Raw genomic sequence first — 12,036 nt, 5'->3', positions numbered from 1 at the left:
TGCAATAAATACACGGTATACATGATTTTTTTATAAATAAATTACTTATTAAATAGTGATATTATTTCTCGTTATTGTATTTTGATTTGTTGACAAATAATCAAGAGAATTAGGTAATGTGCTAAAATGTATTTTAAATAAAATATTTTTTATCCACAAAGCTAATAATTTCATTTTTTTAATTCTCAATTTTTTTTGTCACAAAAGTAATAATAGTGATTTACAGTTTTGTTTTATTATGTATCAAGTGATTCAAGTCATTCCCAATCTCAAATAATGGTATCAGTAAAAGATTGGCAATTTATAGTTTTATATAAATTTTATTTTAATTAAGAGATTATGATTTAGAGTTAGGTGAAAATAATATAATTTGATGAATAGAATCATAGATTAATTTTAATTAAAAGATAATAATGTAATGAAATAAAAATGTAATTATTGGTTTCCTTTTTTAGTGAATGTACATGATTGTAGTTACCTTCCTTAATTAAAAAGATGTTTTTTAGAGGGGAAAAATGTTAGAATTCTTATTCTTTTACTTCCTCCTATTCTGGATAATGGTCCCATTGTGGGCATGACACGAGAATTAAGGAAATGAGTTAAATAATGTAAAGTATTGTGGTGGGGTGAGGTAATTGGAGAGAGGGAAGGTATTGTGGGGTATTACTGTGAGTGAAGTGATTGAAATAAGTATTGTTTTGGGTTGAGGTGGGGTATTGTTGTGGGATTGAAGTGATTAAAATAAGTATAAAATTTTACCAAAAATAGACAATGAGACATTATTGTGAATAGACAGAAATGGACAATGGGACACTTATGTAGAATAGGAGGGAGTATAAGGTAGATAGGGGATTCTACACACTTTTTTGATCAACTTTTTTTTTTTTTTTTTTTTTTTTTTTTTTTTTTAAGGAGTATTATTTTTGGAAAATACACGCTGCACCCCTCCGAGGTTTGACATTTTGCCCGAATTACTCAATTTTTTTATCCGAAAACTTTAGGCCATAACTCGTGTTTACGAGTTCAGAAAGTGACGATTTTTTTTACAAATCGATCATCTTTTCGATAACTACGGCTTGATAAAAAAAGGACAGTGATAGGAAGCCACTGGGTGACGCCCAAATTGGGTGTCACCCTCTCACATGCATTCTTAATTGAAGGGGGTCCCTACTCCCCCCATGTGAGAGTGTGACGCCAAAATTGGGTGTCATCCGGTGGCGTCTTTTCATTTTCCATAAAAAAATGTCGAATTTAGAACTCACGATCCAAAAATATGTTTACAATATGAGTTTTTCTAACATGTGCCCTTAACATGTTAATAACCTAAGTAGAGAAAGATTTTCAAGATTATTTTACTAATTATGGTAAATATGACTATATGAGTTTCAACTCTTTTGTGATGATATATATTTTCAATAATTTTTCCCTAATTAGGTTATGCCACATGTTAGAAAATCCGTTACAATATTGGGCACATGTTTGCTAAACTTGGCATGTTGTAATCTATCTTTCTCTCTTTGCCCAAAAAAAAACGATTATTTTTGTTGAGCTCGTCGGGATAGTTATCGCATCCAGTTTGTCCGTTGTTGTCTCTGTGCTCTTTTTCTTCACGAGTACAATTTCAGGGTCCTCCGCCATTAAACCACCATATTTGAAGCTCTAATTCCAACCCCAATCTCTAACCCTAAATCATATTCCCAATCCCAAAACCTTCCATTCAACCCCCCACACCGCCAATTTCACGTATCTAACTCTCTCTTCTTTAATCGAAGCAACAAGAATGGCAGAAGTCGTATCGTCTCCGATTCTAAGCAGCAACGACTCCGAAACCACCTCTGTCGGCGCTGCCGCTCACTCTCCGTCACCGGCGCCGACTTCAGTTCCGTCGATATTACTGCAACGCTCCGAAGCCACGACGAAGAATCTCCGAGGACTGAACAAGCCTAAGTGTAGCACTTGCGGCAACGTTGCTCGCTCTAGGTAACTTCTATAGTCTTCCTCGAATTTAAGAATTAAAGGTTTTATATGCAGTACCCCTTTGTTTTTTCGAATTCTAATGAATATAACTCAAATGAATCGTTCCTACTTCTAAGAATAAAGGGGGTGTTTGGTTGGCTCTCTTGGAATGGATTTGCTCCATTCCAATGTTTGGTTGGAGTGTTTTGGAATGACGTTAGATAGCCAATGGATTTTAACTCCATTCCAACCCCTTGGAATCCCATACCCACCTTCCTCCAATGGTATCAAACTCCATTCCTCCCTTCTACAATTTTAAGATAAACCAAACAAGTTTATGAGGGAATGAATTTAGAACCCCATACCACTATGGATTCATATTCCAATCCATTCCATTCCATGCTATTGAACCTAACGACCACCCCTAAGAGAGTATGAAACCAATAAGCTCTTTCTTTGTTTGATGACGTTCCTAGGCGCTTTATCTATTTTGCAGGAAATTATTGACCCTTCTTCAAACTTTTCCGATCATATCCTCTCACATCGGCTTATAATACTTGTTTTCCTTAGAAAAATGTCAAAAGAAGTGGGTAAAATAAATGTTATTTAACCATGTATTAGAGGAGAAGTTGGAGAGAAGACCCAAAAGAGAAGGTAGATAGTACTTCTGAACATATGCTAAACTTGACTTTTTGATTGAGGTTAGAATGTGCTGCTATGGGATTTTGGTAGATATTGTTTACTCACATATGATGTATAACCTAGGTAGATGAGATTTTTTACGATGTATACTACTCTCTCCATCCCACTTTATTGTCCTACCTTCCTTTTTGGGAAGGATTTAACAAATAAGATAAAATTACTACTCTATGATAGGGTGAATGGTAGTTAAAAACTCAGGGGTATTAGTGGTAGTTTACTAATTTATCATACTAAATTAAGTAAGGGGACAATAAAAGGGGGATAAATTTTAGAAAAAAAGGGGACAATGAAAATGGGATGGAGGGAGTAATTGTATTTTGTGTGTGTGTGTATGTTTGGTGTAGGATGATACATGTAAATGTGGTTTGAGATTCCTCATAAACTTGGATATTGCGAGGGTGCACGCTAATGTCTGTGTGTATATGCGTTTTTTTGATGTAGGATGATACAAATAAATGTGCTTATATCATTTAGGATGCACACAAGTTCAATTTACGTGTACTATAGTTATGCCATTACGAATTTACCTAGTATTATTTCATTTCACTTTCTTAAGATATAAAATATTAATAATATGAATGTTCTATATCACTACAACTCCTCAATGTAATAACACAATTGAATTTGTGTAAACTTCAGCCTCACAAGACTAAAATTTCCACAAGTTTGCTATTAAGAGGGTAAAAGAATATCATTAAGATTCAAGAGTATGCCTGATAGCGTATCAGGAGGGAAGGAAGGAGAGTGGAAGAGAATGGAGGGAAGGGGGTAGAGACTTAGAGACGTAGAGTAAAATTAGTTTCTTCTTCTAGTTTTTCCTTATGTTGGAGGAATTTGATCTACCTTGGAGGAGGGAAATGGCTCCATTTCCCCTTCCCTCTAAATCCCTCCGCCTTCATTTTGCTATCCAAACAAAGGAATCCCCTCCCTCCCCTCCCTTTCCCTCAAGATCCCCATTCTAAACACCCTAAAAATTAAATTCTTCCGTCTTTTAAAAATGTATTTGTAACACAGTGAAACTCTTAAGGTTATCTCTGATAAATCCGAGGGGGATTGGGGATATGAAGAGTAAGCAAAGAGTGTAGTCAATTGAGGGGTGGGTGGGTTAAGATACCAGTTTAACCAACGATCAGACCTAGATTTTTTGTGGCTTGTAAGTTTTAATTGTCGGTGAGAAGGTATCTTGATTCAAGTCTTGTGTGAAATAGTAAATCCTCATGTTTTGCTTATATTTTCCTAGGTTAATTGGTTGGTCTAACATACAAGACCCCTAAGAAAGGCAATACATCTTCGATCGTACATTATACTCCATATGCATTTAGTGAATGTGTCCTTTGTCTGGTTTTAATAAGCCTATGTCTCAGTTCAGGTGTCCTTTCCAGTGTTGCAAAAGTTGTTGCTCAAAAGCTCAGAATCCTTGTCATATACATGGTAAGAGAACTCTATCTTTATCGATTCTCTTTCTGTTGGTACTTAACCTATAGGTTGATAGTATACAGTTTCTTATTTTACTGTGTCATTTGTTTTGAAAATGATCTTTCCTTGGGATCATGATTTTTAATCCATACATGCAGTTGTAAGTGAAGATTAAGGATAAGGGGGAGAAGAGAAGGATAAAGTAAAAGAATTTGGAAAACAATTGCGAAATTGCATGGTAATTCTCCTCATGCGCATGGTGTGCCTTATACGCCTTAGTTGCGCCTTTTGGATCCAGTGCGCCTTAGGCTCCCGAGGCAATTTGGCTGGCACATTAGTGCGCCTCAGGCCTACTTTTTTAAACTAAGATGTGGCTTATATATTTATATTTGTATAGTCTTTGGTAACTGAGCATCGTAGATGAATACATACGTTACATTGTGCGAGTCATTTTGATCTGTGTTGATGGTTGAGGAGGGAAATGTCAAACGGAAGAAAGTCCCAAAACTGTTGTTACTATTAAGTTGGGTTCAGTACAGTTCAATGCTCTCAAACTTATTGTATAGAGGTTTTGAGATTATGTGCCCTAGGATTCTAACATCAAACAGATAATTTCAAGTTTGTGAGTAATATTTTGGGCTCTTGTGCAGTCTTGAAGCCAAATGCTACCTTAGCAGATAGAGGATCTTCTGCAAACTCTGCACCTCCTCAGCAGCAACAAAGTGAAGTGGCACCCCCTGGGTAAGTAACTCACTAGTGCTACAATTTGTTGCTCCTACTCCTTTGGAAAGTAGTTATCCTGAGCCTGATGTGTACTTTATTGCTAAAAAATCGTCTATCCTTTAAAGCCCTTCTGTTCATTTGCTTTGGTCTAACTTTCCTTTTGAGGCTCTTATCATCTATCTTGTTGCAGGGAATTCTAAGAGAATGTAAAATAGATAAAGAACACTTGTTTTGCTTTCCTTTTACACTCTTTTTACTCTGAGAAACTCCAATTGTACTCTAAACGAAGTATTAGTTGAGATGAAATATCATTAATTTGATCATTATTTACTTTTTTTCTGCTCTTCGAAGCTTCTAAGTTTTAATATTTAAGATGGCAATATTTGTTGTTTACAGGCCTTCTGCTAAAGGTACTTCAGTTCGGCAGCTCTCCAGCACTTTCTCACAGTTCAGCAACCTGCACATCCCACTGAGATCAAGGAAGCCACTAAGTAGGGCGGTGTGTGTCTTTTGTCAATTGATTAGTTTTTAAGTGCTTGTGTTTTGAACTATTTCGACAACAATATTATCCCAACGCCTTAATGGCTCCCACTTAAAGTGAGGTTCGGGATTTGGATGAACTATGGCTTTCCATATAACCACTAATGAAAATTACCTCGACTGACTGCTATTTCGCAAACCAGAAGCACATACAATATATGAATATAATAAGCTATTTTGTTTTGACCTATTTCAGGAGGCTTTACTGATAAACGAATGGAGGTTTGCTAAGTTGAAGGAATACAAAGAGAACAACATTGAAGCAGAAAATGAAGCTTTTGACCGCTACATGCAGAATATCAGTTTACTCAAACAAGTATTCGATTTGTATTCTGACAGGGCAGAAGATGATGGTACTCAGTTGTCAGAACCACCTATGACTTCAGGTGAGAATACAAGGAGGGTCTCAGAGATCAAGGCAAAAATAAGATCGAACCCATTGGAAATCGATACATTTCGGAAGAGAATTCGACAGACAGTTGACCAAGGGTTGAGAAATCTTCAGATGTATAAATCAAATAGAAGTTCTGGTAATTTGGATAAAAAATACGGCTGGGTTGGAAAGACTTCAGCTTGGGCTGAGCTGAATGACAAGCTGAACAGTTCTCAAAATGAGGAGGATTTAAAGTTGTGCATGCGGATAAGAACCAAGATTAAAGGTTGCGCAAAATCGACATCATACAAGAAACCCGAAAGCACGGAGCTATCAAAGAACCGCTCTATCCCAGATGATATTAGTTTCGGACGAGGTTCAGGAAACTCTCTTCTGTGCCCGGTCAGAGCGACTCAGATCGATCAGAACGTTTTGAATGGCATGGAATTTCACTTTTCATCCCTAGAAGAGATCGAAGATCTTTAAGTTTTTTATTTCCTCTTGTTTGAATTATTCTGTACAGGGTTGTAAAATTAAATGGTCAGTCCTAATTGTTATATTGGTTTAGTTCATTGGCAAACATACATGGTTACACCGTTACAATTTCGAAGAAAAATACATGGTTCTTTGGGCAGCCCTAACTTTAACCCGAGTATATATACTGACCACTTTTGTTGGATGACAAGCCCAACTTCTGATTAGCTCAATTTTAGCCCCCCTCCTCAGAGGAATGAGACCGATTACTCTTTACATTTACTCGTGTATATCACACTTGGGATGACCAATCGATCGTGAATCACACATTGAAGATTTCAATCTAAATCTTAAAATTTTATACTTGACGGATTCTAAACGAATTCTCGCTCTTGGGAATGAACAGATTCGGATCTTGTTTTTGAATCCTAATCCACCTAGTAAGGCAAAGTATAACGTAGTGGATCAAGAACCATGGAACTTTGCATACCCGGCCCAAATCATTTCTAGTTTTGGAAATTATGGCCTATATGGATTCGGATCCATCCTCAAGATCATAGGCATGTTCAGTTTAGCTCGTTTTAGCTCATTTTAATTCAGCTCAAAAGAAGAAAGCCCAAATATGCCACGAAGTAGTACCTATGCTCCCCTTTTTAATGTAAGGCCTCGGTGTAGTCCATAGTATTCCTATTCTCCCAACCAAAAAAAAAAAAAAAACGAGTAGTATAAGTGTTAGTTTTGATGCAAAAAAGTTCTAAAACCACTAATAAATTTCACTCGATAATTTCATCAACTGAACTAGCTAACATCTGCAGAAATGTCATATAAAAAAAGCCTGAAGCGATATGTTTGAGGTCGGTTTTACGTTATACTCACGATCCTTGTTTTGTGTTTCGACAAATTCCAATCAAAGACGACATCATCTAGTAGGTAGTAGCATAAATGTAGCTATCTCTTAAATTGGATACATAATGAAACCATATGAAATAAAGCCAAATGTGAAGAATAACCCCAAAAACGTATAAAAAATGCCAACCCATAGAAGATGGCTTGGCTAATTGATGATTCGCAAAACCATTCAAGTCCTTTTAGGTTGGGGTATTTGTTGGTCCCATGATAAGGAGTGAAAGGTGGAATAATAGTTGGCTTCTAAGTGTAGCCACTCCCATTAATGTATAATGTTAGCTTTTATAAGGCAATAAAATTCTGTCCTGCCCCTCATGCTATGTTCTTGTGTGCACAATCTAAAAGGTCCCTCCCTATATGGTTTCTTACTTGCCTTTGCAATTTGCATCTATTAGTCATATGTAGTTTTCCTCATTATCTCAACTTCTTCACTAATTCCCATTTTAAACGGACTATTCCGTCTGAAGCTTTCGAACGGTCTTATGTGACCATTTTTATGGTAAAATGTGACTAGTTAAACTGGATCATATTTGACATTTGACTGTAAATGGATTACATATGACCCGTATGAAGCCTATAACGAAAATAACCGTCTAAAAAGAGACATTCTGCAACTTCCTTTCTTTTATAAACTACAATTCTCTAATTTGGCAAATTCTTTTATATTGTTACTCTATTTTTGAATTTGGTATTTTACCCAATTGTACTGTACCATTGTACTAAATAGATAGACGAATCTAAGGCTTTGTTCTTTTGAAGTTAAAGTAACTAGATCCTATAAGTTCAATTCAGAAATGTTCATATTCTATAAATTAGAAAAGTTCAGTAAAATTAAATCTCAAAGAACGGGCTGTAAATCTTAAATATGTTCTGTTGTTACGTTCATCATACCGATCTTTTTGCTAAATTCGCATAACAATCCCTTCACACTAATTTATTTAAAAATTCGGTTATAAAATATAAAAGAAACATGTAATAAGCCTACTATTATTCAATAATTGATCAAGTCCATGAAGGTTAGCATATATAATGGAAAGAATATGAAATATGTAGTTACACCTGCTCCACATAGAGAGGCTAAGTAGGTGGTGGTGATGGTAGGGTGTAAGTTTAGAATTTGCATGATGATTACGTTTAAGATATATAAGGATGTTTGGAGTGACCAAATATTCCACACAACACTAATCTATATAGCTAACCACTAACGCATACCCAATTTATAAAGGTAGGTGCAACCTCAATGTAGATCTAGAGATTGTTAAAGGATGTAGATATCTTATTTGTATGTATTTGATTGAGACTTGAGCTCTTCTTGGCTTGTAACCTATTTAATCAAAGGGTGTGAAAGGAATATGAAACTATATTCTTTTTGGTAATCATGGTATTTTATTGTTATATAATTGTGTCTTCATCCTTGTTATTGAAATCGCAGATATCAATTAGTTTAGTTGACAAAGTTATGAGACGTGATTCATTCTCATGACAGGGTTTCAAACCCCGTTAAATTGGCATTAAATTTGCCTTTGTTGCACCGTTACACCAAAAATAAAAGGATATCGATGCGAGTTCCTTTTTGTTTTAATTTGTGTGTGAAAATCTTCTTTGTTTACGACATAAGACTATTAAGTTCCGAATATTGAGCTTAGCGTCGATGTTCTCTCTTTTCGGAATGGAATTATAAAACCGCCGAGCTAGCACGCAGAAAAGTTAGATTATGACTATGTTTGGCAAGATATTTCAGCTTATTTGATAGACCAAATTTCAACAACCTTATTTTTCAGCAATTGTTTGACAAGTAGCTTATTTAACCAAATAAGTTACTTGAAATAAAATGCTACCGAATAAGGTTAAATTTTGTTTAACTTTCTCCTATTTTCTAAAATTAGAGGATCTTAAGAGTATAAAATATTAGTGCAAATAATGTAAATTTAACAATAAAGTATCTAATAATCATTCAAAAATCTCTACAATGTTTTTTTTTTTTTTAAATTTGATTCATTAGTCAACTAATGAATAGTCCATTGGTGACAAGTGCAAATTTTATGATTTTACTAAATATAGGTTCTTGATGTACGAATGCAACTCATTATATTAAAAATTGTCAATAACAAAAAAAAGGTATTACAGTTGAGATTTCAATCTCATATCATTCATCATATATAAGTGGAGTTTCGTGTAGTTATTTTGCACCTTTTTTCTTTGTTGATGATAAAGAAGTAATGAAACACACACTATAATGATATACATACATATTATTATTCTAAGATATAATGTCAACAATAATATGAAAGTAAATGCATAATTACGTGTAACATGATAATATCAGAGTTAGTAGATAAAAATTTTAATTTTTTTTAAAAATTCAACTTTTTTTGAGTTTCTCATATACCATTTCTTATTTGCCCTTCATAAGATTTTTCTAATATGTACCCTAAATGACACACATTAAGAATTAATTCTCCTAGAAATATTAGTATTTGCTAAATAAGATAACATAAATTAAGAAAAACAATAACAAATTAATTAACTACCGTACATCGGTTTTTCTAATATGTGCCCTAAAGGACACACATTAAGAAGTTAAATATAGAAAGATTCACAACATATTCTCATGAGAAATCGGCTTTTATTTTGTATCATTGCCTGACTCCCTCCATTATTTTATATACGACATTTTTGTTTTACTTATGTAGTTCTTTGACTTTGATTTTTATTTTAAAAAAACTCTAGAAAAAATTATAAAAATTATATCGTTAGATTTATCATGAAATTTGCTTTCATAAGAGTATATATTTCATATTATTAGCTCATATATTTTGAGAGATATTGAAGAGAGAATTGACTGTCTCGAAATGTGAGAATGACATATATAAAATAATGGAGGGAGTATATGATTACAAATTACTATTCCAAACATTATTTGATAATTGATACAGTATTTCGATACGTACTCCATCGACATTCGACATGCATGATGCATGCAATCAGTTCAATATATTTATCATACACCGTTTGCATACGTACATAGCACATAGGCCCTAACTACTTGAAGTTGTCTTGAATTTTATTTGTCAAATAAACAGCTCAAAATTTTCTACTAATTAAATTCTGAAACGTACCGAGTAATACAAATTACCATTTGATTGCCTTTAATTATGCACATTTGTCAAGAGTTAAAATGACTTGATGGTGATGCCCAAAAATTAACCTCCACGTACGCCAAATATTTCTCCCTTTTAGACTATCTTTAAGCACTTCGGATCTACTTATATAAAAAAATACATCCCAAAACCCTAATTATTGTTAGATAAGTTATTGGTGTGTAAGTCTATTAATTACCTACTTTTTAATTCAAAGTCTATTAATTACCGTAATAAATAATACGGAGTAATATAGTTAAAATGGGATACTAGTTAAAATTTTCATATATAATTCGATATTGATTATTCAACGTAACTGGTGATACTGTATAGTCGTCCTTTACATCCTAACCACTATTAACATTCGTATAAACTAGTAAGATAACTTTTAATTTGCTTATTTACCAAGTGAGAGATGTCGTATGATCGTGCCCATATATATATATAGTCACTCATAGACTCATCGAGTAATACGTGATAAACCCTAGCAGAATTCTAGAAACATATTGTAATTAACTCGCTAGACAATTACTCCTACACCATATTAATTAGTACGAGTTTAATTACATAAGATTGACAAAACAAAGTAGAATACATACGATTCTGTTAATTATTGGAATCAATTTATATATTTATTTTATACGTGCAAGCTATTAGAAGTCCCCACAAAACAAAGAAATAAATCAGTGCGTACAAAACTAAACAATCAAAAACACGTACAACATGACGTTTTGGCTTTTTATTTCAGCTCTAGTCGCTTAAGGCTAGCTATTTCACCTTCTTTCTTTGGCTACTCTTAATTATAACGACGACGGCAATGACGGGTTTATAATGTATTTAGGAGGGGCGGGCTCGATCGTCGCTGTCTTTTATACATTTCAATGTAGAAATTATAATATTACGTGCTTGGTCGACTTAATTGGTTAAAAGATATTTAAGTCTCTTTGGTACTCCGTAGATTAATAACAGTTGAACTGCTTTAACTGCTAAAGCAGATCAAGCATCAGTTATAAATGACGGATTTTGTCATCAGGTTTGACTAACATACTTCCATCTAGGTATTTGGTAAATAGCAAATTGTTTGCAAACAGGCAAATATGGGCATAAACAAATCGCCATTTATTGAACTTTAACAAAACCTATTTTAGAGACAAACAATGTCCATCGATGAATAAATATACTAGCGCTATAACTTTCTTTACCACTCGTATTTGTTATATAACTTCTTTTGATGTCAAATGAGTCACAAAGGTAATATAATATCGAGAGTGAGAGGATTTGAACCTGGGATCAATTTTTCAATACCTCCTTCTTCTTAACCAGTAAGTAGGGATGTCAATGGATCGGGTTCGGGTCCGGTGAAGCTTCACCCGCATCCATCCATCACATTAATTAAAAACCTCATCTAACCCATCCATCATCCGCGGATGAAACGGGTGGATCGGGTGATAAATGGGTGATGATTTAATTATATTTATAAGCCTAAAAAAGTATTGAATTTTATTTCACCCAAAAATATGTAAGGTAAATTGGTATTATACTAAGTGCTTTAAAAATCTTGTAACATAATGTTTGCTTGAACATATAAAAAGCAAGTAGATTAGTATTGGCTAGCTTAAGTTTAATATAAATATGCATTTTTTTTTTCAAAAAAGGAAGAATATTGGGTGGCGGATGGATGACGGGTTGGATTTAGCTTCATCCATCATCCATTTATTTTATCCATCATTCATCCATCATCCATTTATTTCGGGTTTTCGTCCGTCCATTTAAATCGGGTAGATGGATATTTAGCGGGTGCAGTTG

The 12,036-nt window shown here is 34.1% G+C and overlaps 1 protein-coding gene across 1 annotated transcript; it reads left to right on the top strand.

Annotated features, from left to right (window-relative positions):
- Positions 1-1,502: 1,502 nt before the first annotated feature.
- Positions 1,503-6,351, top strand: LOC141653699 (uncharacterized). Its single transcript, XM_074461538.1, has 5 exons — positions 1,503-1,980; positions 4,028-4,089; positions 4,725-4,815; positions 5,194-5,296; positions 5,534-6,351. The coding sequence occupies exons 1-5, from the start codon at positions 1,781-1,783 to the stop codon at positions 6,194-6,196; spliced, it is 1,119 nt and encodes a 372-aa protein (XP_074317639.1). The 5' UTR covers positions 1,503-1,780; the 3' UTR covers positions 6,197-6,351.
- The last annotated feature ends 5,685 nt before the right edge of the window (positions 6,352-12,036 follow it).

The sequence above is a fragment of the Silene latifolia genome, chromosome 4 (genome assembly GCF_048544455.1).
Source record: "Silene latifolia isolate original U9 population chromosome 4, ASM4854445v1, whole genome shotgun sequence".
Lineage (NCBI taxonomy): Eukaryota > Viridiplantae > Streptophyta > Magnoliopsida > Caryophyllales > Caryophyllaceae > Silene > Silene latifolia.
This window is presented reverse-complemented; position numbering and strand designations above follow the sequence as displayed.

Coding starts and splice junctions, on each gene's coding strand:
- LOC141653699 (XM_074461538.1), top strand. CDS start 1,781: ATGGCAGAAGTCGTATCGTCTCCGATTCTAAGCAGCAACGACTCCGAA. Junction 4,816..5,193: donor AGTGAAGTGGCACCCCCTGG/GTAAGTAACTCA, acceptor TGTTGTTTACAG/GCCTTCTGCTAAAGGTACTT. Junction 5,297..5,533: donor GGAAGCCACTAAGTAGGGCG/GTGTGTGTCTTT, acceptor GACCTATTTCAG/GAGGCTTTACTGATAAACGA.